The 27,383-nt window shown below is 45.3% G+C and overlaps 1 protein-coding gene across 2 annotated transcripts; it reads right to left on the bottom strand.

Annotated features, from left to right (window-relative positions):
• Positions 1-6,924: 6,924 nt before the first annotated feature.
• On the bottom strand, positions 6,925-16,615 carry LOC125756827 (uncharacterized). 2 transcript variants are annotated; one of them, XM_049411787.1, is made up of 3 exons: positions 16,343-16,609; positions 16,090-16,274; positions 6,925-7,276 (listed from the first exon to the last, which is right to left on the bottom strand). In XM_049411787.1, exons 1-3 carry the CDS (start codon positions 16,356-16,358, stop codon positions 7,013-7,015), a joined length of 465 nt encoding a protein of 154 aa, XP_049267744.1. In that variant the 5' UTR covers positions 16,359-16,609; the 3' UTR covers positions 6,925-7,012. The 2 variants fall into 2 exon arrangements, with proteins under 2 accessions (XP_049267744.1, XP_049267745.1); XM_049411788.1 differs by lacking the exon at positions 6,925-7,276 and adding an exon at positions 12,361-12,955 and having other exon boundaries at positions 16,343-16,615.
• Positions 16,616-27,383: the final 10,768 nt, after the last annotated feature.

The raw sequence follows: 27,383 nt of genomic DNA, 5'->3' as shown, positions 1-27,383 counted from the left end.
TTAGTCTGAAGGGACTTAAATTTATTTTGGAAGCAGAGAGAGTGAGGGAGCAAAATAACAACATTTGACATAATCTGTGTCTAAAGCCTTTGACTATTTTTGTTGGTTTAATGTCTCTCTCGATACTATGTTGTATTGTATTACAGATTCAGTGAATGGAAAGCTCAGGAAGAGGCGAATGAGAACTGTTGGTTATTCTTCACACGGCTCCTAAAAAGCTGGCGAGTGGGGAAACGAGGAGCCACTACTACTCTAATAGATCAGGAGTGGCTAGGCCAAAGGAAGGTCATGGTAATCGTCGAGAGAGAAAAGTCAGGGTACCTGCAAGTCCGCTAAGATATGTCTTTCATTTATTACTGTGACGAAGAAGGAGAACACTCAGAGCCCGGCACCTGAAGATATCACCATAAATGTAAGGTACCAAAGAAAGCATTATGGCCATAAAGCAGAAAATTCAGCACTTGAGGATGAGTGACAAAGAAAAGGCCAACGGGGTTAACCAACGTAGCAGAGGACTGGAGCGTGGTGTGCCCATGAAAACCATATTGAATAATATAAGAACATCTGTGGGGGCATGTAAGCTGAGGCCAGCACATTTGGCAGAACGCATAACTCTGCATAACATCAAACGGCAGTTTCACATTGCTGCTCCTGAACAGTGTCACACCAATGATGCTGTCAGTGTAGTATGTGGGTGAAAGCAATGTAAGACAAAGGTGAAACACTTGTCTGTCTGTATAAGGCACAAGGTGCAGTGGGACCCAACTGGTACTTTTGGTGCAACAGATTTTGCCCTTGTTTGATGACAGAGCCACAAAAAGAGCTGTAGAAGAATTGGGCACGGGCACTGTGTGTCTTGACTCAACACATGGAACTACAGGGTAACAGTTTGAGCTGACCACTCTTCTAGTGCTAGATGAAGTGGGATAAGGTATACCTATAGCCTATTTCATCTGCAACAGGATGAATGAGGAAAACTTGGCAGCTTTTTCAGTCTCTTGAAGTGTGCCCATCAACGAAAAAGGTTGCCTGCTAAGACATTTATGCCCCCCTCTGATTGACGCCCTCACAATTTTATACAAGGCATGGTCGTCATTATGGGTGTCCTCAGCAGAAACTTCGTCTGCAACTGGCATGTGGATAGGAATTGGCAGAAGAAATACATGAGTGTGTAGAAAAAACAACTGAGGCCAGACGTGTACACAACGTGCGACTCCTTTTAGAGTTCCTTGACCAGCAAGAATTTGAAAAAGTATCTTCAATCATTCCTTGACACTGAGGAAGAAAAACTGAGAGATTTTCTGAAGTACTTCAAGGACAACTATGCAGTTAGACCTCAAGAGCGGGCCTACTGCTTTAGGACGAGGGCAGGTATCAACACCAACATGCACCTTGAGAGCATGCACAGGACGATGAAGCACAGCATGCTGGAGGGAAAGAAGAATAAGCGTGTTGATAAACTAATTTCTGCACTCATGGACTTGACATCATTTTTTGATGAAGAGGGCAATCCAGATGATCAAAGGGCAAGAAGTTGAGTGCAGTTGAAAGGTACCACAGATCTGGCACTGAAATGGCAGGTTGTGCCAAATTAAACGAAGACGGCACGTGGACTGTGCCATCTCAGTCTACTAAAGGGCACTCTTATACAGTGACAAAAGTCGGGATGCTGCTTGCTGTCCCTTGAGATGCAATGAATGTGCAGTGTGTGCGCACCTGATACACTTCAAGTGTGCAAGCACATTCACTGTGTGGTCATTGCTAACACATTGTCAAGCAGTGACAATAACGACTATGAGAGCCCACCTGAAACAGTAACTGAAACGAGTCGGGCATTGCACATAGTGCAAAGCATTGCAAAGCTGGAGGCGGCCACAACAGTGCCGAGCCAAAAGTCATGGATCGATCTCGGCCGCGGCGGTCACATTTCGATGGAGGCGAAATGGTAGAAGCCCGTGTACGTACGATGGCAGTGCACGTTAAAGAACACCAGATGGTCTATAGAACACCAGATGGTCAAAATTTCCGGAGCCCTCGACTACAGCGTGCCTTTACCTACCTCGTGGTTTTGGCACATAGAACCCCAGAAATTCTTATTATTATTACCAATGATGACCACATGCCTCAACAAATATGAAAAGTACTATGTGTTGATGTTGGCACTGGACCGAGGTTTCCACTAAATACAAAATTTAAGTCACTCATATTTCTCATCTGCTCTATCTGACACAACTGCTGCTGTAATTAATAATTGACTGGAATGCAAAGTGTTCGATTGGTGAATGTGCTGACCTGCCCATTTCTTACTTATGATTTCTCATTTCAGATATTGTATTACTGATTGTAGAGGTGTTAAATGACATTGATTTCCCAAAGCTATGGAGGAACCAAACCAGCATTTTAATAAAGCCTTATTGTCAAAGCTTAACCTGGTTGTGTCTTCCTGTGTTGATAATGCATACTTGTGCATGCGGTTTCTGCACTACATTCATTACAGTAATGCAATGCAGTTTCATTTCAAGCCACGAGGACAGAGTCAGAATCGATTTTGATCTGTTTCTTTCTTTATGAATGCTTAGATTATTATTGTTGTTATTATTATTATTATTATTATTATTATTATTGCAGCGGTATTTGCACACGTTTTCTGGCTACGGCGCGAATCCTTTATTACAGAGGAGAGCTCGATCAACATCGACATCGTCTGCAATGGCGGATTGTTTATTTGCAATTTGCAGCGTTTGCGCGATGTAAATTGTTCTTTCGCTAGTTTCTTGTACGCGGTAATGTTAACATTAACGCTCGCTATCGAGTTAGGGTAGTCTTCTCACACGTGAAGGTGTGGTGCCTTTTCACCCGTGGATATTCGTACTCGACTCCGCTCGCCCACCATAGCAGGTGAGGTCATTGGTAAGATACACGTTCCGATGCAACTTCCAATTCAACATTGTGCTTTGTATGAGTGTCATGCTCTGCGCTTTCGATAGGTATCGAGCTCTTTGATCGTTAACTTGCGCTAGATGTGGTATCGAGCCAGTCGAGCTCTGAAAAATCATTTCCGATGATCGGGACACGATCGTGAACATGCATGAACGCGCGGGTACCACACAAAATATAAGCTAAAGCTGTGCAGCAAATTCAGATGTACTAGGTATTGCCGCGAACAAATATTGCTTTGCTAATGGGCGTCGATGACTGCCCAGCCCCCCCCCCTCCCTCTTTTTTTTGTACATACATGTAAACCGTGATTTCAATTTGACAGCTTTGCTTTGAAGGCGCTTTTAGTGCTATAATGGAAGCGATAGCTTGCTTTTGATGACCTCTGCGCTGTCAGTGCATCAGGACATTGCATTATTGATAAGACAGAATTGTTCACGTCCAACACCCCTCGCAACGTAAAGCTTTTGAAAATTCTTGCGCTACACTTGCTCGTTTTCACGAAAGGGGGTGTTTTTGGAAGAGTTCAAGCACCCTTGACCTAAAGACGCTGATTTCTTCTTATCAGTGCTAGAGTTACTGACTACGCTACCGAAAGGTAGCATATGCAGTAACTAATCAGTGCCTACCAGCAGCGCACCAATTGAGGGTGTGTTCTGTATAACTTCGTGCAAAAAAAAAAGAAAAAATCGGAACTAAACGCACAGTAGAACTTGCTACAACTGAGCTGCAAGTCGGGTTGAACTTTCTATTCAAGTGCGAGCTTTCATTCGACTACATTAAACCCTTTCAGACGCGATCTATGAAGAACTGCCTGTAATTCGTCAGAGTTGCACATTATCTCAAGGGACTCGACGTTGCAACAAACATATTGTCATGTATGTGCTTTATAGTAACTAATCTTGATTAAACTGCAATTGCATTGAACCTGAAGTCATTCATGTTCTGCTTTTTGCAAAAATAGAATGAAATCTCAGGCTAGAAATATAGTACTAATTTTTCTTTTTTTGGTTATGATCATTTCGAGCAAAGATAAATTATACTTTTTAGGTGACTTGGAAAAAGCGGAACATCAAACATGGTAGTGCCTTCTGCTAATTGACTATATTTAACAGTACACTGCAAAATGAAGTTGAAAACAGATCTATTACACAGGAGGTTCAATTTATCCACTCTTAAAAGTATCTTGTTCTTTCTTAGCCACTAGTCAACACTACTAGCAAAAACATGTGATGTAGACAGTTGTATACAAAGCGTCTCAAACAGTTATAGAAAGAATGGTGTGCTAAAAGCTGCAGCAAGACAGAGTACGACTTTGCGAAACTGCAGTCGTAAGTGCCGCCGCTTTAGGTTTACAGGTTGATCCATCCACGGCTTGGATGTAGACCATACTTAGAAACTAACTCGGATGATACCGTTGTCACATGGTGCACTGCTGATCGCAATTAAGCCCAATCAGGGTCAAATTTCTCAACAGTGATTGACTCGTTTCTGCAACTTGCATACAGTAAATAATCACAGTACAGAAATTCTACCCAGTCAGGTCCCATCGTGATCAAAATTGACAGTATGACACCCATAATACATAGTTGTCTGGGAGGCCAACTTTTGGATATACAGATCTTACTAGAAAAGAAAAACTAGATACATTGTTCGATAGCAGCCTATTAACATGTTGGCTCACGCACTTTTTCAAGCACATTCAAGACGTGGCATGAAACTCTTGCTAAACTCTTCTCACTCAGTTTGTACCAATCAGCTTATTTGCCATGTTATATACAAACAGATGCGGTCACCTATAGTGCACACTATGGGCTCACTTTCTTGAGCTAAATTTTCATGACGTACAGCCTAACACTTAGAAACACCGTGTGGCTCTCTTGTTTGCAGTTCATCCGCCTTGGTGCAGTTGGCCTGCCTTGCAAACTCATAAACGGCATTGTGTGTTGCTGCCATGTCTTCCGTTACTTTCTCTCAGTAGCATGAACGAACTATCCGCACCCGTTTTGTCTGCACTACAACGGAGATGCCTCAACTTCAGCCTATGTTAACCCCCACTGCCTTTCAAGGAACTATGTCAACAATGCCAGCACTATGTGCTGCTGGGCCTCATAACATAAGCTTGCTCAGTGGCACAAACTGTCCATATACTTTTGCCCCACAATGCAACTGTGCCATTCTCAGTGGTCCGTATTGGGAAGCACTCCAGATCTACAAACACTATGATGTGCTGTTGGCTGCTAGAAAATGACTCGTTTATAACAGCGGAGTTTTGCACAACATAGAAAGGGTTATGAATGTAAAAATGGCCATCCACTCCCATTTGCCCATCCACTCCCATTTGTTGCACAAAGCTACGATAAAATTCATATGGATTTCTCATAAAGAACAGCATTTTAGTTGGCGAAAAATTTGACATGGTCCACAGTTTGAACTCGAGAACGACTTTTTTTCGGGGTGGTCGCTCTACCATTTAAGCTAACCAGTATGCTAGTAAACAAAGTGCGAGGGCAAATTCAGTTTGAAGCACATGGACACTGAATATGACAAATGAGTTCTGTGGAAAGCACAGTAGGTATAAGTAGCTTATAACCAGCTGCAAGTAATGTTTTTTCTTTCAAGTTTGATTTTCATAAATAGATATTAATGCAGAATCTTCTGCTAAAAGCTGCTGCACGTTTCCACAGGACCCATTTGCCACATTCTGTGTGCTTTGACTTTTCAACTAATTGGCCCTTACACTGCCCATTGCTAGCCTACTGGCTATCTCAGTTGTAGAGAAACAGCCCTGGAAAGGTGTTGGTTCCAGGCTTGAGCCAGGAACAGTACGAATTTTTTGTCTTCCTTTCTGAGAAATCAGTATGGATTTCCTGGTAGCCTTGTACAAAACAGGTGGATGGCCATTTTTCAATTCAAAATAACTTGTTCTCTACACAGATGATGTATGCGAACACAACTGTGATGCCTTGAATCATGTCTGGACGAGCTGGGCTTGGAGCATGTAGCCAAATGTGATGGTAGGAGCTCCAAGTGAATGTTCTCAAATGTTCATTGTTCCAGTGCTCCCAGAACGAGGAAAAAGCTGGGACACAGCACTGTGTGCCTTGGCTTCTTTCCTCGCACTGTGACATAATGAAGTAGTACCAACTAGCCCAGTTCATTGCGCTCTAAAATGTGTTTAGCTACTTGTGATGCCGTTCAGACCAATCTGCTTGGCACATTCACAGGTAGCAATAGAACAGAGGGCTGCCAAGATAGCAAAGCCATAAATGCAAGGCCTGCGCGTGCACATCTGAGCTTGCAGAGATAGTGTCCTGCATAGGTCACTTGCTTGATGAATGTGCAATAAATGCAGTTTTTTGGGCAATAAAGGTGTGATGACATATGCAATTTCTACATTTATTTGCTGCAATACAGAAACGTTCTCGATTTGTTCGAGTAGTGATTAGCATTTATGAAAGATAATTAATGCAAGGTCATGCTATATGTATTACTTTCAACTGAAAGACCCTGTGGCACAATCTTAATTATACAAAAGTAATATACAGCCAGCAGAGTCAACATGCGCCGCACAACTCCTCTCAAGTTTCAAGGAGGCTATCTGGGTAACAGTTGGGAGCATTCGCAACCAGCCGGACAACACATGGGTGGCCCTGAAAAGGGCCGTTTCATGGCAGGCAGCATTTGCCAAGTTTCAGTAAGGTTGAAAGTCGGGTGAATTGGTGACGGAGCATCTGAACATGTAAAGCAGCGCACAGAAAAAAGACACAAGAGGATTAATATGATTCAACAGGACAACTGTTGCACTTGCCACTAGTTTATTCTTTTAAAAAATATGTATATAGTACATACCCACAAGTGCACCACATGCAACAATGACTTTTGCTCATAACGGTGCTTAAAAAAAATTTGAATGTTGTGCACTTGTGCATATGTGTATTACCCCCTCCTTTTTTTCCCTTCAAAATAAGCTAATTGCAAGTGCAGTGGTTGGCCTGTTCAATTGTATTCCTCCTTTCATGTCTTGTTTTTGTGTGCTGCTTTACACATTAAGATGATCTAAAGCAGTCTTGGTTCATGTTGGGAAGGTAGGCGAAGGAATTTGCTGCACTCGCAGGACTTCGTGGCCTTTTGTGTTGCAGTGGCTGCACTTCAGCAGCCTGTAGCAGATACCCAGCTCGCTGTGTCCATGTGACTTCACTCCAGGTCCGAAGTCACGGGCAAGAGAACTGACGATGATTTTGGCCAGCTGATCGATCCCTTGGCCTCTGTGCACATGGTACCCATCAATTGCTAAGAGCGCACGTCGTGGCTCTTTCGAGGAATTGAGAAACCGATGCTGTAGGAACAAAAAAAATTAGTGCAATTAGGAAAAATGTGATGCATTGAGACAAGAAAGAACTTGCAGATCAACTGAAGTCACTAAACAAAAAGAAAGGGAAGTGAACAACATGGGACCACAGCCTACAGTTTCATAAGATAATGGAAAAATTTGGCAACATAACGTGTTGCTAGTATGCTGCAATGTGAAAATTTTTCACTGCTAGATGGGGCTCAGCCGGAACTTTTGAAATCAATACACGCTCCTTTGAATGTTTGCATTGCCCCTGTATATGTGGCTTGCACCAATATCACAGCTTGAAATTACATAGCCATCCACCCCGTGTGTCGGAACGGAACTAAAACCAAAAACAAAAACAAAAAGATATTTTTGGCCGGAATGAAAATAACAAACGTTATCTATTATTTCGTTCCAGAGTGAAACCGAAATATTTTTATCAGTTTTCAGTTCCCGGGAAAACTTGGTGACCTGGAACAACCGAGGTCACTGCAACGTGAGCAATAATACATATGTCAGGGTATAGTGTTAGCGCTTATCTCATGCAAGAATTCCAAAGTAAAGATGTTCAAATTTTATGAAAAATGAAAAGAGTGGCAACCAGAGCTGTTTATATTAATGCAAGTGGACTTTCGTGTGCCAGTCACACTAGTGTGGAGAGGGCATTCTCGGTGCTGAAGTTTGTTTTATCAGAACAGCGGTCTTGCACCCTCGATGACGGGCTGCTTCTGAGAAAATGCTCACTCCCTTGACACAAAACATAGAACCTGCTCAGAAAATTCGTAATTCACTTTTGAGAAATTTAAATACAGTAACTTGGAAGGGTGCTAGTTTTGGGGTTTTGTGTGGCTGGCCCAGAAGCCCCTCAGGGACGAGACCAAGACAGACCAGCAACCATCTTTACTCTGCCGAGCCTCGCCGCAACTGCCCCCTGCCAGTGGCTGCTGAGTGCGAGCTGCGAGCGCACCATCGCTCATCATTCTCTTCTTCTACGGCCAGCACGCTTGCAGCCACCGCTTCTATACTGCCCCCTCCCCTCCGGTGAAACTGGGGAGGAGGGCGCAGTAGCCGCTATCCTTGGCCACAGCGGACAGCACGTGGCGTGCACGACCACACGTCGGCACGGTTCGTCCACCACGTAACCAAGGTCCCGGTGTTGTCCGTGGCAACTGGGGGCTCCGGGGCTCCGCATCCATTTTCGGGTTAGCAGTCGTCGTGGCAGCCGCCTTGCTGCCACCGTTTGTGGTTGCCTGCTCTTTCCTGTTGCTGACCTCTGGTTCTTCCTTTCTATAAGTGTATAGAAGCGTATAGACAAGTTAAAAGCGGCGGCTGCAAGCGCGTCGTCCGTAGAAGAAGAAAACGAACGATGGCACGCTCGCAGCTCGCAGTTGTGGCCGAGACTCGGCGGAGTAAAGATGGTTGCTGGTTTGTCTTGGTCTCCTCCCTGACGGGTTTCTGGGCCAGCCACAGCCACGACACCCCACATAGCTCGCGCTAGTCTGTAGCAATTCGTTGTACAGTTACTTGCGCTCCTCTGAAGAATGCGGGAAGAACGTGTTTTACCCGTCCCATGTTCTTAAGAGGAGCGCAAGTTTACCACAAATCCTAGGTTTTGATCGTTACTTTACCTTCAAATTTTCGCATAAAAATAAGAACCGTTACAAAACATTATTTTTTTAGTTCCGGAACAGAAACGGAACTTTTTTCGGAGGAACGAAACTAAAACCGAAACGAAAAACATTTCGTTCCAACACCCTGCATCCACCATTACGATGAATCACTACTGAAAGCTGACCAACCACCACTGAAGCTATAGTGACAGTACTAGAATATGTACTGTACTTACTCGAATCTAGGCCGCTCTCGATTGTAGGCCGACACTCGAAATTCGCAAGGCCAGAAAAAAAAAAACTGAATCATGGTACTCGAATCAAAGCCAACCCCCCACTTTCGCACATTGTTTTTTATAAAAAAACATCAGCTTAGATTCGAGTAAATACGGCACATGCATTTCAGATTCAATTAATGGTTGCCTGCACATTTGTATAATGCCCCAACTGCTTTGACACTAACGCAAGGAAGCAGCAGCCAACGAAAATAAATATGAATATTTCAGCCTGCCATACATGGAGAACACGTGCAAGCATCCAATGTTCATATGTGAAAGACAACAGTGTTAGAGGAGAGAGCCTGGTGCGGATAATAGAAGAATTTTGACACAGCAAGCCTGTGATGTACACTTCACTACATAGTCGAAAGTCTGATAAAAACTTGTCAGATGGGGAAGGTACCAGATTAACATATTAGAACGCACCTCAAATTTTTTAAAAGTACATAAAATTGATGCTTCGGGACCACTATGGCCCCATTGCTCACACTAAAAAAAGCATCAGTGGGGCGCCTATGTATAGCCTATGTGCCACAGCGTGCAGGTAGGGCAAATTACCAAATGTACAGCTAGTTCCACATTCTTCCGATTTCATAAAGATTCCATGAGCAAACATGAAGATTACTACTTTGTAGCAGATAGAGTGTATTCAGATAACATCGGTGCATGTCTGTGGACCCCTTTAATTTCGCTGAAAAAAAAAATATTTTGCTGTATGAGTCCCTAGGGCCACGAAACCAATGTTAGTTTTGCGAAAAAAAAAAAATTTGCCTAAGTCAAAAAAATTTGGACGGAAGTCTTCACTCAGCAGAACTGCTTTTCGCGAATTTCCCGAAAATACGATTTTGACGAGATCCTACAAAGAAATTATTGCAGCTGCGAGTCAATTTTTCTTGGCTTACTGTGAGTAACGTGCATTTATAAAATGTTATGTTGCAGTTCTGTTGCCCATAACTTATGCAAAAGAAGTTGCAAATACAGCACCCATTGCTCAATAATGCTCTAATTTCAGATTTTTTCACTCCGCGTCTATAATACTCGAAATTTCCCAAATTTTCCAGAGATTTGCCACGCATTAGGTTAACCATTGTGCTAAGTATGATTGCCGAGGATGATGTCAGACGCAAACCATAAATGCATATGGTAAGAAACGTCTCTAAAAATAAAATACTTCGAAATTCAGTTTAAAAAAAAGGCCATCTTCAATTTTCTTTAAACTCCCCAGAATTAAAGCCAAGCACGTGCTCTAACTTAATCTCTAAAAACATGTTGCATTATTTTTGTTAGATAGGAGTTACAAAGCCACCAAAGTGTCCAAATTGACGTCAAGTTCACACACAACCACTTAAAGGGATGGTGCCATCAAATTTGTGGCTTGTGCATTCTTTGTTGCGAACATTTCTTATTGATCTAGGAAGCATGAGACACACTCCCAAATTCATGTATTCTCTCGAAACTATTTCACATCGCCTTATTTGTATGAACGACTTTCGGTTTCGGTTTCTGGGCGACAAGTTGGACACCGACATCACCGTGTAGGAAGCTAGAACAAGTGCACCCACAAAGTTGTGACACATGCAGTGCTGCATTGTCTGCTCTCGCACACAGATGCAAGCAACCGTCCGGACGCCTTCAAAACTTGCTAAAATCCTCGATCATCCGCAGATGGTCGGCGAGCTTTCAACAATGACTGGTAAAACCCGTTTTGTCTACATAACCCAACAGCAGCACCACATTAGTGAAAAGATGTTGCGTGGAGTTTTGCACAAAACTCTCCACAGAATGGTACTGCACTGTTAAACGGAACGTCTCAAACAAAGGTGAAAACCACCTAACGTTATGGAAATTGCAAGCAGTATTGAATCCATTGCAAGAGACTCTTGTCTGCTGAGACAGTCATTTCATAACAACTGACCTACCTTCATTTTAGAGACTAAAAACATGAATTCACTTCACAAGTGCAACCAGTACTTGCTGGAAGCAATCCACACTAACCAGCTGCTGAACTCACTGAATATTGGCATGACTCTGCTGCTCACTACCCGAGGCCAGCAAATGCTGCAATGACATTGCTGTGCCTATAGTCGGGTACAACTTTAGAAGACAGGAGAGGCCCCCGCCCAGATGACCGAAGCGCAGCAGCCAATTGCCTCCGCGACTAAAGAAATAGTCCCGCTAGGCATGTTAGGCATGTTCTCCGTCGGCGGGGTCACCGGCCGTCCGGCTCATGACGTCACCTGAAGTGCGCGCCTATTGGTGGAGGCTCGTATGCATCCGCCTTTGAGGGGAAAATGCCGCTGCCTTCTAAAGTTGTACCCGACTATAGCTAATGAAAGCTGTGATGTTGAGAGGGTTCTTTCAGCTGAGGTACAGAGTCGTCCACTTCCACCTTGAACACCGCACTGTGCGGCCAGCACTCCGCGGAGCGCCTCTCTTGGTTGCTTGGGTAACTAGCGCGTATGCGCAGTGACAGCTCTAGGCGGAGCCTTCGCCGCGTCGTCTGCTAAAGCGCGGCAGCTCTGCTGAATTGTACTCGCTTTGCGGTGAAGCTAACTTCGCTCTTGCTATGCGCATGCAAATCCAGCATCCGGCACGGTTCAGAAGAAGCGAAGCGACTGCACCTTGTTCCCTCTAGCTTTTGCTGCTAGTGTTTTCTTTCATTTCTGGATGCGATCTCACAACCAATAAACCTCGGTCCGTGCATGAGTAAACTTTCACAGCCGCGCTTGAACTCCTACAACTAAGCAACTCAGCTCCTTTGAGCCCAGTAGCCAGAATGTTCCCGCTGCTCATGCAAAATGTTTTTGATCAGCTTCAAAGCTAGGCGCCGCAAAATTGGCGATAAATGCATGGTAAGGTCTGACATAACAGCTTTAAATGTGCGAAAGTTTGGATTGTTACTCGCCTGAAAACAAAAGGATGTGAGCAATTTGCCAATTTCAGAGAAGTTACATTACATTCAGGTGTTATCAGCACTGCTGCCTTCATGCGCTAGCGAATTTAACTCGCCAATACGCCGCCCTAATTTGCTACTCATTTGCAACCATGCTTATTCGTACCATTCATGCAGAAAAATGAAGAAGCATTCTAATAGAGTTTTCAGCTGAACTCATATCACGCAATCAGTTCACCAAAGAAGCGCCGCTGACAAATGATTACTTCTGTAAGCAGGCGCTGAATAAAGCTCGACTCCCTTTTTATCGCTAGGTGACCTAAAGCACCGCGTATCGCTTTATATATTTCTTGGCTCAAAACTTTAGCACGACGCAGAAAGTTTTCCGTGAGCCTTCAATTCACAGCGCAAACTTATATTTTTTTATTGTCGACTTTGTGTCGCCAAACTTTCAGCTGATGAAAACAACCGTGTGAGTAGCGGGAATATTCTAACTGTACGGCACAAAGCATCTGAGTAGCTTAGTTGCGGGAGTGCCAGCCCGGCTTGGCGATCTTACTCATGCACGGGCCAAGGTTTATTACTTTTAAGATCGCATGCAGAAAAAGAAAACAGTAGGAGAAAAAGCAGTGCGGAACGAGGCGCAGTCGCTGCGCTTCTCGATTTCCATGAGGTTAAGTTACCTTCATCGAAGAGCAAGCGTGATTGGGTGGAGCCGCTGCGCTTTAGCAGACGACGCGGCGAAGGCACCACCTACAGTTGTCACTGCGCTTGCGTGCCCCAGCCGCCCGCGAGAGACGCTCCGCGGGGCGTTGGCTGCACGGTGCGGTGCTCAAGGTGGAAGTGGATGCCTCTGTACATCCAAAGGTGAGACAGCTCTCGAATGAAGACCAACATGCTGCACATGCAAATGGCAATGTACGTTAACAAGGACGCGTAAAAAATCGGTGATCAGCTTTTTGTGAATTAAATGTGTCTTTTCCTAGATGTTATCAAGGCTCTTTACTGTCCTTTTGACTTATCAATTTGTGTAAATGTATTTCATGTAGCATTTCTAAACTAAACCCCCCCAAAAACATGCAGTTCAATGATGGTTCCACGAAAAATGTGATTTCTCTCAAATTATCAGCTTGAAAAATAGCACCCAATTTTTACCCTCTAATTTGAAAAAATATAAAACACAAAAACAAACCACCGTAGTTATGCAATTTGTGTTAGAATGCTTTGGCTTCCTGTGCGACACAATTTGTACAAACCGCACCTCTCACCACCAGACAGGCATAGATGAGACTCTGGCTAAGAACATGTGCAAGGTTGTAACCAAGCTGATCATTGCGCATCATAGCAACAATAAGGCCGTCGTCATCACCATGACCAAAAAATAATGACCCACCGATCAAGACAACAAATGTGTGTGTGTGTACCTTTCATCACATTTACCAGCAATCATAACAAGAAACGAGTTCATACATTTGTTCATATTTGTGTGTTATGTGCTAGACAGCTTCACTGGTAACCTGCCTTCACAAAATGGAATGGCTCGAAATTTTTATCACAATTTTACGCACCAATTCAGTCATACACACAACACATTGTAAACAGTGGTAGTTTAGCACAATAGCAATAATACGCCAGCAAATGAGCAAGGCCTTATCTATAAGAAAGCAACATTGTGCTTATAAAGCCCCTGTTGCTGTGGTTCGTGTTTGTGCACTCAGCATGTATACGCACTGCGCATAAGCACCACGGCTTGACACAGGTTGCCAGTTCCCTTAGTCACAGTGATGGCAAAGCCGCCTCTCAGCAATCACTCCTTTTGCCTTATAAAAAGCATAGAATAAAGTGGGGATGCCTAATAATATAGATTGTAATATCAAGCACGAATTATGGTGCATGTAAAGAACAGAAGACTGTACAGCAATCCGAATGGCTCCTTTGCACAGTATGAAGGCCTGTCCACCAGGCTGCACAACAAACCGGTTTTTGCAACATTGAAACACATTTTAAAAATGCAAATCCTGTTGAAACTGCAAAAAGTGTGCTAGATTCTATCACTATAATTTACGGTCCTTCCATTTCCACTAGGATATGATAGCACGTTCTAGCCAGTTGTCTGTGTTTCTAACTTAGAATTATTATGTTTAAGCTGTTGCATTAACGTAGACAGAACTTTCAATGGCAAACTTGTAAGGCATATTGGGAAACACCCAATGGCTCTCTATTGATGAATAAAAGGCTTTTACAGGGCTCTAAAATTGCCAAAGCTCCGAACGAGTGTGACTATTGGTGTTGAATCCTTCGTCTGAGGCAAGCTTTGAGATTGGGCTAGTTGCTAATCAATCTTCAACAAAAAGTGTAGGAGTGGACAACAGACAAAGAAGGGAACAAAGACAACCGTTCCCTTCTTTGTCTATTGTACACTGCTGCACTGTTTGTTGACGATGAACTTCGTTTGAGGTTTCTAGTCTCACTGATATAAGTCGTATCAAAGTTCATGCGTGGAATTTTGTAGATTACCCCTGGTAACTTTTATTGCTCCAAGAGGTCTTTAACATGTGTGAGCTGTCATGTTACCTAGTTTTTTGGCATCTGGGAAATTCTCACACAATTAGTGTAAAAAAATCTTGCAAGTGACTCGCTTATTCCCTGCACCATGGGATGCCCACATACTTTTGCTGTTCCCGTTTGTCCTCCCAAAGAATCAAAGTGCTCCTTAGACAAATAGTTTCCAGGAGGTTACCCACAAAATGCGTGAACTGTGACACATCCTACATTAGTGGAACGAAAAGTTCAAACAAACAACAAAACACCATAAAAAGTGCCTTGAGAAAGGCAAGACATGCTCAAACACTGGTGGATAATTATTCATTACTAACCAAGCAATTAATTTGGACACCACTGCTCTAATCGCAATGAAGAAAATCTTTATACATCTGATCTCAAATGTGGTATGTGTGCAACTTACTTTAGCTGTACATGTGTTGACCTACCCAGGATATACACCAGCACCCACTGGCACCTAGGCCATAAATAATCACCCTCTTCGCATTCTTTATTGTAAACAAGGGGCCCATAGTGGTTCTGAAACGTTAATTTTAATTGTTGCCTTTTCAAAAGGTACCTCACATACATGAACCCATTTCGTCGACAGGTTTTCATTCGTCCACTGAAACAGATCGAGATAGCAGTGACTTGTGGGCTTTCATTTATTCAAGGGTAACAAAAGTTACCTAACAACGTCATAGTGAGTTGGTTGTCACTGAGAAGATGCGGACACTGGCGGCTTTCTGAATTTGGTATCACCACATACTGATGTTTCAGTCAAACATTTCTTTTCCCATGCCTTGAAAACACTGTCTTACTCTATTAGTGGCCTTCGGTGAGAAAGGCTAGGATGCTTGTGTCACTACCACTGCCATTGTTGATGAACCATTCCACGGACATTGGAATGGTTTATCCAAATTGTCTCTAACATACGAGCCAGCTCATGTGACGGCACATGCAAGCCATGTATTCTCAAATGCCTCTACTAAAAATGGCACCACGTTGCCTCACTCCGCTAAATCTAAATACTGAAAAGCATCCTCACTGTCCATGTATGTCACCGTCTTAAAGAAAGGGCATTAAATTTCAAGGCCTTGTTTTCCAGTGTATAATGGCCACATGCAAGATCACTAAAAGGTGTGCACGTGCTTAACGTGCATTGTCACCTTCATTTCGGTATTTTCCCTGTATCTCAACATCGTGTGAACGCATATACACGGGAGAAAATTGCTAGGAGCACTTACAACTAAGTTTTAAAATTCGTTAGAATGCGGTGCGGGCGGTACGCATCTACATACCGCTTTAATCGGGTCTGTTGGCAGTGCAGGTTTACCGTGCAGCAATACGGATATGCCATACCGTCGTGGTCGGTATGTCAGTATTTTAACCCGCAAGACCTCTACCGCATCACTTTACTAGCTGCGTGCCGACCACGACGGTACGGCATTTCCCTCAGCGGCGCGCACCAGTATGTCAGCGTAAACTTACCTCGGCGTTCAAGATTCGAACACACGGCAGGCGTTTCAGCGTAGCCGTCAGCTTGCGGTTCAGCAAGCGCGTTTTCTTGATCTGGCGCTCCGCATCGGCGTCTTCAGAGCTGGAGCAACGTGGCAGCACTTTGGAGACGTACACACCACGGGGGCCACATCGTGCTGCAGTTGCAGAACTAACTTCTAAAATATAAAGAAAATACAACCTTCAGTGACTGATGCCAAGCATCTCACAATTTCAGAATACGTACCCCTATATTGTCGCATATATCTTGAGGGTCCGCGTTGGCACTGCAAACGTCGTTACCACCAACGTACAAAACGACAGTCTACGCGCTGAAAGTGCATCGCAGAGACGGCCTCAGCCATTCGCACAGCGTCAAAACCTCCAAAACTAAATGTGCAGGTCTCGACGGATGTTTTCAAGTGAAGGCGACTCCTGCACATGAATTTAACCTGGCTGTCGCCTATCACCACACCGCGCAAAGAAGGCATAACTCAAACAAGGCCGGCGACTGCGGTGAGGGTACCGAGTAGAGCATAGGCAAGTAAAGGCTGGGGACAAGGCCGAGGAATCGTCGGATCTTTCCCTAGCTACAACGGTACCTGTCTAGGGGCAGGGAGTACCTCCCTATGGTAACGTCAGATCCGGTTTCGCGCCAAACCGGGAGAGCCCTTACTCCGGGGATACGCTTTCCTCGTGAGCGCTTGTGTTACAGCTCTTGTGTGTTGTCGCTGTGCATAGGTGTCGCTTAAGGAGAGGGGTGGGGTGGGAGCGCAGGTAGCCACCACGTCTTTAATCCTCTGCCACCACCCCTCCCTCCCCTTGCTGAAAACATTAGGCAGCTCGCATTACCGGCATTTTATTATGGACGTGTACTGTATAAATCTATGCGTTAGAACTTACTGATTTTGATACCTACCATCAGTAGCGAAGCCAAGGGGCGGCACACCAAGCCCATGCCCCCCCTCCCCGATATATATATATATATATATATTTTTTTTTTCTTTTTTGCCATGGCATACACAGCCCAAAATGACACTTGACCACACCTACCTGCCCGGTCTGTGCAGATCCTGGCTGCATGCGCCCCTGATTTCAGATCAAGGAGGTGCTCCCCCTTCCTTCCCCCTCCCCGAAAAAAAAAATTCTGCCTACGCCACTGACCACCATTACTCAATTACTTATGTGATTTCCACAATACTCAGTGGGTTCGGCTTTTACCCCCTCTTTCTAAAATTGAGCGGGCTTAGTGATCGATTGTAAGCGTGTAATGAGCAGTCACACATGTTCCATCCTGATAGCACCTTCCCCCTGATCTTTCTTTCTTTCCAACCCTTTTCTACTGAGGGTAGCAAACCGGACGTGCGTCCGGTTGACCTCCTTGTCTTTCGTTCATTTCTTCTTCTTCATCCTCCTCCTCCTTCTAACCGGACACTCCTGCCTCTCGTTCCCCACACCACCCACGGGTAACGCGAACTTATTGTTTTCACCTCAGAAGTGTCACGCGACGAGGCGAAGCCCTCCGCCGCATTGTGCGCGTGCGAGATGGGCAACGGACAAGGAGAACACCCGATTTCATTACGCTCATGCTGGACGGCTGTATACGTCGATGATGCTTGCATTTCGTGCATACTCGCACACACAAAAATGCGAACACACTATAGGTGGGTTTGGGCACACAACGAAGTAAGATCCTGGCTGCACGCGCCCCTGAATTCACAATCCCAAAAGCGTCAGATCAGTCAAATGACCAGCGCTTATCCGTGCGTGTACCCGCCTTTTTCAGAACTCGCAACTAGGTGGCAAAGCGGGATTATAGTAAATATGGCGACTCCTAGTGAACAGAGGAGGAAAAAGAATTAATGAATAAAAGTAAAGGCAAGTATAAGAACGACGCTATACGCTTGACCATCAATCCTTTATTCTCCAATAAATTCTGGGACCACACGGGCCAGTCTTGCTCACAGAGCATGCCGATTGCACCTCACAAGTCGCGCTCTTCTTACAATTCACACGCGCGCAACTACTATATAGAATCGGTGCGATCTGTCGCGCATGACATCATGTAGCGTGGTCGTCCTGGCCTGTATATAGAGCCTTATACGTACACGACGGGCGTATACGTGCAAAGTACTCGCGCATGCACAGCACAACACTGTCGGACAAGTGGTGCACTACGCGAGAGCAGCGGGTGCGAAGGAGGATGCATGCGAGCGCGCAAAACCCGTCCAATCTGTGCAGCATCGGAGTTGAAGGTCACCGCGGCTCGCCGACCATCGTCGCACCGAATCCGGCCCGGCTCGCCAGGAGGCCGGTCCGCGAACCTGGCCGGCCAGGCCCCGGCCGTGACATCGCAAGCGAAACAAGTCCGGCAGCCTGCGCATCTCAAGTGCTTCGACAGCTCCTCCGGCGGTACGAAGTCGTGGGACCGTGGCATGGGCGAGCATCAAAGCTCTGCTTGCTTGCTTGCTTGCTTGCTTGCTTGCTTTCTTTCTTTCTTTCTTTCTTTCTTTCTTTCTTTCTTTCTTTCTTTCTTTCTTTCTTTCTTTCTTTCTTTCTTTCTTTGCCGTGACTTCTCGCTCAAGAACGAGAGAGCTGCCAGTGTTCACGTTTGCAGTATATATGCCACCACTCTTGGCCGATTTCTATTTAGATGGCATCGTTTATCTCCCAGTTTCGTTCGCCGCTTTCATTTTTCCGGTGCGATTTTAGCATTATATAGAAAACGTGAGAAACAGGGGTCAACGTGGTTAATTAGGAAAAGAACAGTGACGCTATTGTGTGAAACCCATGAGGGAGCACGGCTTAGTGCCACTGGAAAGGGAGTAACGGGAATAAAAGATGGGAATTTAGAGATAGGATATAGGACGTTAATGCCTTTTTTACTCTTTGCCACGGGATGGGTTGTTGAAGCGTGTGAAGGATTGCACCCAGATAGACAATGATGAACTAAAATTCCAGGAAAAGTGTGGTGTGTCTGTGGGATTGTTTCTCGAGCTTTTATCTGTGTATTTGTCGTGAACTATTATCGGGTGGAAGGGAGATGTGTATACCCAGAGGTCGGGTGTTTGTGTCGGTTCGAGTGTCGCACCCATATAAAGTGAAATTTTCTTAAGCTCGGTTAACCGCGACCTCGAAACGGCCCTGGGTGGTATTGTTAAAATGTTTCGCTATGTGGACGATTATCTAGTATACTGGTAAATTATAACGGTTGTGTGAACTCACGCGTCAATGTACTCAAAATTTTCAAGGATGTTGGTGCAGGTCTGCAATTCACCTTTGAGCTCCCTGAAGACAACTGCATTCACTTTTTGGGTCTGAGGTTGTTCTTCAAAGGGTGTAATACTTGTTGGATGTATGCCCCAAGAAGCGAGAAACCAGTGCTTGATTTTCGGTCTGGGCACTCGAAAGTCCTCAAGAATGCTGTCGCGACGTCATGTTTGAAGGCCGCGCTCAAGAAATCTTGCCAGCACAGTATGGAAAGGAGCCTCGAGAGGCAACTTGATCTCTCAAGTCGTCCAAGTTTCCTCAGAATCATTTGGCGAGACTGGCGGAAAGGGTCCTGCAGTACTTGAAAGTGAAGGCAAGAAGTTCTGAGCACTACGGGTTCAAAGAAACTGCCTGTCGCCAGCATCCCATACCTATACACGGCGTTTCACATCGTTTAAAGAAAGTCGGAGCAAGGTACGGATGCAATGTTTTATTTTCGGTTGGCTACTCTTTAAGCAGCATTTGCGCGGCTGTAGACAGGAAGGTCGAGGGCGGGGAGCAAGACAAGGGCGTTTGCAAGGTAAATCACAGGGCTAAAGAGGTTGAATGCGCCACGGGTGTGGTGTACGACATTCCGTTTTCGTGCGGGAGGCGTTATGTAGGACAGACCGGCCGTTGTATTAATAACAGGCTGTTCGATCATAAAGCTTCGCTAAAGGGACAACCATGCTCTAACCTTTCCTTGCACTGCAGAGAATGCGGCTGCGCACCACAGTTCGCTGAGGCGACAGTGGAATCTAGGTTCAAAGATAGGGTTGCGCGTGAAATTGAGGAAGCATATCTGATTAATAAAGCTGGTGATGCGTGTGTCGCGAAGCCCTCCGTCACATTACTTTCTGCGGAGATAAATTTTCTGGAAGCGCGTCATTGAGGCAATCGCTGTGTGTACTCGTGTTTTTAACACGGGTTCATCTAACCGCATATATATGTTTCGTGTTTCAATAAATTTTCAGTTGATATTTTGCGCCGTGTTTCGTTTGCCTTCCTTCGTGTTTTCGTTCTTTCGCGCACCACATCATTAAGATGAGTTACCAACTCGCCCAGCAGTCCGTACTTCTCAGGATATAGGAGTTAGATAGAGGAGAGAGGGAGAAGGTGAGTGAGTGAGTGAGTGAGTGAGTGAGTGAGTGAGTGAGTGAGTGAGTGAGTGAGTGAGTGAGTGAGTGAGTGAGTGAGTGAGTGAGTGAGTGAGTGAGTGAGTGAGTGAGTGAGTGAGTGAGTGAGTGAGTGAGTGAGTGAGTGAGGTGAGTGAGCGAGCGAGCGAGATGGGCAGAGAGCTTCGGAAAGGTATCAGAAATCAACACAGGCAATTCTTATAGCCTATATGCGGCGGGTATCCAACGTAGCGAGTATACCCGCACGTCCTATATAGAATGAAAACTCAGCTATGAGGTACGTGTTCTTTTATTTGAAAGAAGCGGAAATAGCAGCGACAGGTGCCTTCGAAAATACAGATACTGCCGGTTAAGTAATGCTGCACGCAAATGAGAAAAACCGGGATCTAAGAACGTACGTTTGCATAGCTTCGCGTTTCAAGCTTGCAGGTGAACATGATGTGTGACTCTGTTTTCATTTCGTTCTTACATTCAGGTAACGCATTCCTCATGGACCTGCGCAAGGAGAAGAGGGATTTGTAAAGCCTTGGAAAGACCGTCATTTTTTTTTTTTTTTTTTTTTTTGCTGACGGTCTTACGTCCTAAACGTAATATGCGGCTTGCGTGACAGTCATATTGATGCAGTGCATTCGGACGTACACGACGCATACTAAAAAAATGACAGAAAATTATAACGACGGAGATGCTGAATCAATAAACGCGCAGCAGGACCACCTGCGTCGTCGCGTTGAATCTCGTCGAAGTGCTTGACAGGACCTCTCTGCCTTGGGCGTGTAGGAAAACTTTGCTTTCAGGTTTCAAAGTTGCGAAAGCCAACGGACAAAAATAAATTGTCAACATGGTGTAACCCAGTTCGATCACTGCGTTGTTTGAAAAAATTCAGGAGCCCTTTTCCCATCGGGAAAATGTGGGCGTGTGCGTGCCTGACGTTCTTTCTTTCTTTCTTTCTTTCTTTCTTTCTTTCTTTCTTTCTTTCTTTCTTTCTTTCTTTCTTTCTTTCTTTCTTTCTTTCTTTCTTTCTTTCTTTCTGTCTGTCTTTCTTTCTTTCTTTCTTTCTTTCCTTCTTTCTTTCTTTTCCTTTCCTTCTTTCTCTTTCTTTCTTTCTTTTCCTTTCCTTCTTTCTTTCTTTCTTTCTATCGCATTGCACAATGCTCCCTCCTAACTGTTTTCATCCTCCATGCGGAGAATTGGACCGTCATCCTCATGCTTAGTAGCGCAACACAGTTGCTACGGGCAACAACGACGGACACGCGTTCATATCCAGGCAACGATGAAATGTGGCAACGTGAAATGACGAGTCACCTCGATAAAAGATCAGACTGCCATATCGGAAACGGCCGGTCGCCGACAATCACGCGATCGAGAAAGCATCAATTATTGGAAAACGGCGCATGACAGGCGCACTTTCGAGGGCCATGATTTCTGCACGCTCGCCGTTTTGCGAGTACAACGCCGCCGCCGCCATCGATACCTTTAATCGGTGGTCGGCAACCCGATAAACAGAATTTTTATTCCAGTTTTGTACATTATTGTCAGTTCGCCGAATGTTTTCGTTTTCGGTCCCGTCTCGGCGCACTCTTTCACGCTCAGAATGTTTTTACTCTGCCTGCAAAGACAAGCCCTTCCCCCCTCTCACGACTTGCCGTGCGGCCCCGCCGTGGCAGCTTCATGCAACTCGGCCCTTCGGCTCAAAAGGTTACCACCCCTGCCTTTAACTCATAACAAGCTTCGCTTGAAAAGTGGTGTAGATTTGTTGGAATTAGCTGCCAGGTTTGGGTGTTTAGAGGAAAGGTATCTGAATGGTACGCGGTAGTTACAGTGCCCGGCTGCTCACCCAAAGGTCGCAGGTTCGATCCAAACCGCGGCGGTCGCACTTTCGTTGGAGGCGAACATGCTAGAGGCCCGTGGGCTTAGATTTTGCTGCACGTTAAAGAACCCCAGGTGGTCGAAATTCCCGATGCCCTCCACCACGGCGTGTCTCGCAATAATGTCGTGGTTTTGCCATGTAAAGCCCTAGTAATTATTTTGATAAATGTATCTGGATCATTCTCTCTGTAGAAAACGGCGAAGATTTTGTGTACGGTAAGTACTCTTCTAAACGAGAGCGGTAAGCTGTTCCGTGTGTATTCTTAAAAAAAAAACGGAGACCATTCAGAGCATGCATAATGTGCACTATATACAGGAGAGCCGTACATCTCCCCGAAAAAAACGGAGACCATTCAGAGCATGCATAATGTGCACTATATACAGGAGAGCCGTACATCTCCCCGAAAAAAAAGCGAAGACGGTTGTGTTTATAATATGTACTGTACCATATATATGAGAGCAGTACGCCACATGGCATAAAATCCAGGTACGGAAAACACTTCACACAGGGAAGTTTATTCGGGCGAAAGCCTTAGATGCCTCATCAAGCGCGAAAATTGATCGACGGCGTCAACAGGAGTGATGCAAAAAGTCATCATCACGTAATGACCTCACCTTATGACGTCATCATGACTTCACAGATCGCCAAAATGTGTGAAGTCATCATGACGTCATATGATGACGTCTACACATGGCATCGTCGCTTGGTCAAAGGTGGGCCGATCACGGAGGCAGTGCAAAACCAGGTGAGGTGCATAAAGCTTCCAATGCCTCCCATTCTGGAGGAATTGCAAAACCACGTTAGCAAGCTTTCGGAGTGGTGCGGGGGAGGGTTAATACATCGACTGAGAGAAATAAAGAGGAAGATGACTTTCGCCTTCGAGTCGTCTTATGCGGATGCATAAGGGACCCTGTGAACAACAAACAGTTCAGAGGAGTATGGTTATAGGCCTTTTTTTTTTTTTTTTTCGTGGGCGCCGCCATATTGCGTAGCGGGCGGCGCCGTCTCTGGTCTGGTAACGTACTGGCATGTGCAAAGCTCCGTGTTTGTATGGAAGGTATGCGTGCGACTGCTGTTGCAGTCGGCTTTTTTTTTTTTTTTCGTTCTGGCGGGTTAATTTCGTATCGAGAGATGCGGTCTACGTAGGAATTGAGTCTGTGAGACGTCCTGAAAAGGTTTCATCCGTTGAGGGTCAATGATGTTAATATACGGCGGCGCGAACGTGTTGCAAGTGGTCGATGTCATATATTTTAAACGCTGTGTTGGAAAACCACCTCAAATATTTGGACTCGTTCTAGCACGGCAAGCAAGTTCCGCCACTCTTAGGGTATACAATGATTTTTTTTTCTTGGAGTGTAATCTTTTAGTTTCTTTGTTGTTGTTTTTTTCATTCACGGTGTGTTTATGCTGTCGCACCGCTCGTACATGCGGTTGCGCGTGAACACGAAGTCTCCATTTCATGGCGCGGCATCTGTTTGTTGCTCACAAACAGTTGCCTATCTTGTTTCTAAACTTTTAAGTGACCGCTTATTACTCGCTCGTTTATTGCCCACCGGTGAGGATGAAGTTAGAGCTGTTTACAGGTACGTGCTGGTACATAAAAACGATGCTGATGTTGACATGCCCGCGCTTCTTTTTCTTTTTTCTTTTAAGAGTCGTGATATTTGATTGGATTTCGGCGGCGATAAGATGAAGATGACTAGAGAGTTTCTTCTGCCGGTGAGGCACGAAGCGCGCCCGGGCTTCAGCCTTTGATCGGCATCGAATGTGATTCGCGTTTTTTTTTTTGTTTTTTTTTATATATAACTTCGTATATCAAATGCACTACTGTTCTTGCGAAATTCTTGCTGTCGTTCGCAAAGCTAAGCAGCAAAATTGGCAGTTCAGTAAACACTAGACAAGCGTAACAACGTGGTTCTTGTAGCGCGCTTAGAAGAGAATTAACTATGTTGTATATTATTGCGCGACTTGTCGGACACGGTTCTTTACCACGTAAAATTTGTCTTCCTGAGGTAGTTGTTCTACACACAGAGCGACAGAATTCTTTTTATTTTCGTTTTTTTTACAATTCGGTTTTCATATCGCTCATCGTATAGATACACCCCGCTGTCTTATGGAAGTTGCAACCTCACGACAAAGATCTCGCCACGTCCTTTCGATGTAGTGTTCATTGAATGTACGGGTTTTACAAGGCTGGTATGGAGCAATAATTAAATACATGATGCCGGTTATCCCGCTGCGAAGTGAGTAATTTCTCGTCAGTACTAATACCGCTATACACCACCTGCAGCGATCGCCGTGTTGAGCCGAGCTACGAAGCTAATTGATAGACCAAATACATCATATTAAAATATAATAACAAAACGAAGCGAAAACAACTCAGGTGGCTACTCGAGTGGTATACTTAGATGTTTTGAACATTACCGGACAGGACCGTACTTGACCGCTTATGTTTGTTCGCAAATCTGGCCATATTCGATTGACGTTTGACTGCGTGGAGCACTGGGAACTCCGGATATATTGCGGCACTTGCCGATTTAGAACCTGCAACGTGACATAAACGATGTACCTTCAACAGTTTGCAACTGCACACACTCCGCGTTTGTTGATGCACGTCGCATGCTTATTCAGACAGCGGTTCCCTTTTTTGTCTTGTCGTTAGAACAACCAAAAACGACACAGTGGTTTTCTGTTGACCTTTCGCTGGCTGACATTGCAAGAAAAGCGAACAAAATCCGCAGGTCGACCTAAAACACGCAAATATTGTTCGAAAACGCCACTCATCAGCCCGCACACTCCGCGTCTTCGCGCACAAGCCAGAAAGGAGGAAAGCGCTGGTTGCCAGTCCGGTCCTCCTCGCCCGATGGAACGGTTTATAAAGATTGTTGGCGCTTTAGAGTACTACGTACTGTACTATGGGAGGGCAATAATCCATCCCCTGCAGTCTTCGAAGCTCACAAGAAAAAATACAACGCTGCCCAAGGTCCGTGGAACGCTATCGGAACCACTTCATAAGGCGGGGCCACGAATGCATTATTTTGGATAGCCTCCGTCGTTTTCCCCGCTGACCGCTGAAATCACATTCCGTAAACGTTGTTGACAGTTTTGCTATTTAAAAAATACATATTCTCCACTACGTAGTTTCAGTCGGTACATAATCGTGTTATCACGATGCCTCTTTATAACACCGTGAAAAAGCACCTGCCATTCGCTATTGAAAAAGAATGTGCATAAACTTTCAACTCGGGAAAACATATTTACACAGTACGCAGCATTCTGGTGAGTAGGAGGGAAAGGATGAGGCCAGTTTTAACCATTCTGAATAGTGCATTGAATGATTCAGGTCAATAACATAGGCGTGCGCAGCGTTCCCCTTCAAAAGGGGGGGGGGGGGAGAAGGTTCATCACGGCGTCCCCCCTTCCCTACTAAGTCAATGTATGGGACAGACTTCGCGCCCCCTCTTCTTAGGAGACTAGGGGGGGGGGGGGTGTACGCACTAAAGTCCCTCTATCTTTAGTACGCACGCCTATGTATACAACTCCGGCGATGATTTCACCATGTCAAAGTAACGGTGCTTTTATGTTCCTGAGACGCTCCTGTTACGGGTCCGATAGCAGAAATGCTCGGCAAATTGGACAATAATTTTAAATAAGCAAAAAAGCGCAACACCGAAACCGAACCAAGCAGTACTGTCTTCGCGTAACGTAAAACTTGGCAAAAACCGGAAATCGTGCAAGGCATGCCGGTCCCGCCAGTGCGTAGTATGAAAGCTGCGAAAGCGACGAAGAGCAGACGCTTAGCGGAAAGGTGACCCCTTCGCAACAGCCGTACCATGTCCGTGACTGACCGTGCTACGTGCACAAGCTCCTCGGAGCTGTCGGAAAATAACCGCTGCGATTCGGGCGCATTTGGAAGCCAACTAAAATCGCCATTCATCTTCGATGAAGTAGAACGCACATGTTTAGTTATTTGCTTGCCTGGTTGCGCATTCCACCGTCAGATGGCGCCACCTGTCCTGGTGGCTCAGGCAGCTCAGGTTTGTGCGGCCACGATTGGGTAAAATGCTATCGGTGAGAAGTTTGTGGACTAAATAAAGCTTCTTAATATTGCTATGGGAAGAGTGCATAAGTATGACAATACCGGCGTTCAACATCGCGTTGGTAGGGCCAAAGGAATTTCATATAAGCCAAGTACGAGCCACCTCTCTCACGACGCGCAGCTCACCGTATACCGCTAGGCCGGGTCAAGTTTTCCATACGTAGTGTTTCCTCTTCAGCTGGTACCGTATTACCGCACTATCCGTGCGGTAAACCGGCCCTGCTAGCTAAAACACTGTAATGTAAAGACACAGGGTAATCGTTAGGTGCGAGTGTTTCGTGATTGTGAACCTAATTATACGGGGAATCATATGCAGCCCACAACGCAACACCACTTGCCACCCTTCGCACGCACGCCCAGGGAACTGAAACTCGCACGCCTGTGGATAGCAGACGCTGTAGTGGCACCTCGGTTCTGTCACTTCCGGTTTGCCAAAAATCACTCTGACAATGTTGCCAATAATTCTGGGAAGCACGGTGGAGCGAGTCGGGGCAGTCAACAAAATTCATTTGTAATGAATCTGCCTATCTCTCCAGCCTGTAATTTGGCATAAATGACGGGAGCGTGAAATTTATGAATATTGAAGAGTTGTGGCAAAACATTTAAAGGAAAAATGTTGGAATTGCGTGAAAGGCATGTACTACCATCATGGGTTCTCACTACTAGGCGCAGCAAAAGTAGAGTGTACTAGAACAGGCGAGGGCTCGGAACGAGCTTCCGAAAGTGAAGCCCAAACAGGGTCAATCCGCTTGCAGCGCTGCGATCAGTAGTCTGCAATGTGTCGTCGTTTAAGGGTTGCGCGCGGCTCCGCCGAAGTGGTGCAGGGGTGTAGAATGTCCGCTTCCTACTCAAAAGGCCCGCGTTCGAATCGCATGCGATTCGAACCCGGGCCTTTTGAGTGGGAAGCGGGCATTCTACCCCTGAACCACTTTGGCGG

The sequence above is a fragment of the Rhipicephalus sanguineus genome, unplaced genomic scaffold (assembly GCF_013339695.2).
Source record: "Rhipicephalus sanguineus isolate Rsan-2018 unplaced genomic scaffold, BIME_Rsan_1.4 Seq9083, whole genome shotgun sequence".
NCBI classification, from domain to species: domain Eukaryota; kingdom Metazoa; phylum Arthropoda; class Arachnida; order Ixodida; family Ixodidae; genus Rhipicephalus; species Rhipicephalus sanguineus.
Note: the sequence above shows the minus strand (reverse complement) of the source record. Positions and strands in the feature narration are given on the sequence as shown.

Coding starts and splice junctions, on each gene's coding strand:
- LOC125756827 (XM_049411787.1), bottom strand. Junction 7,277..16,089: donor TTCGAATCTTGAACGCCGAG/GTAAGTTTACGC, acceptor TTGTTCCTACAG/CATCGGTTTCTCAATTCCTC.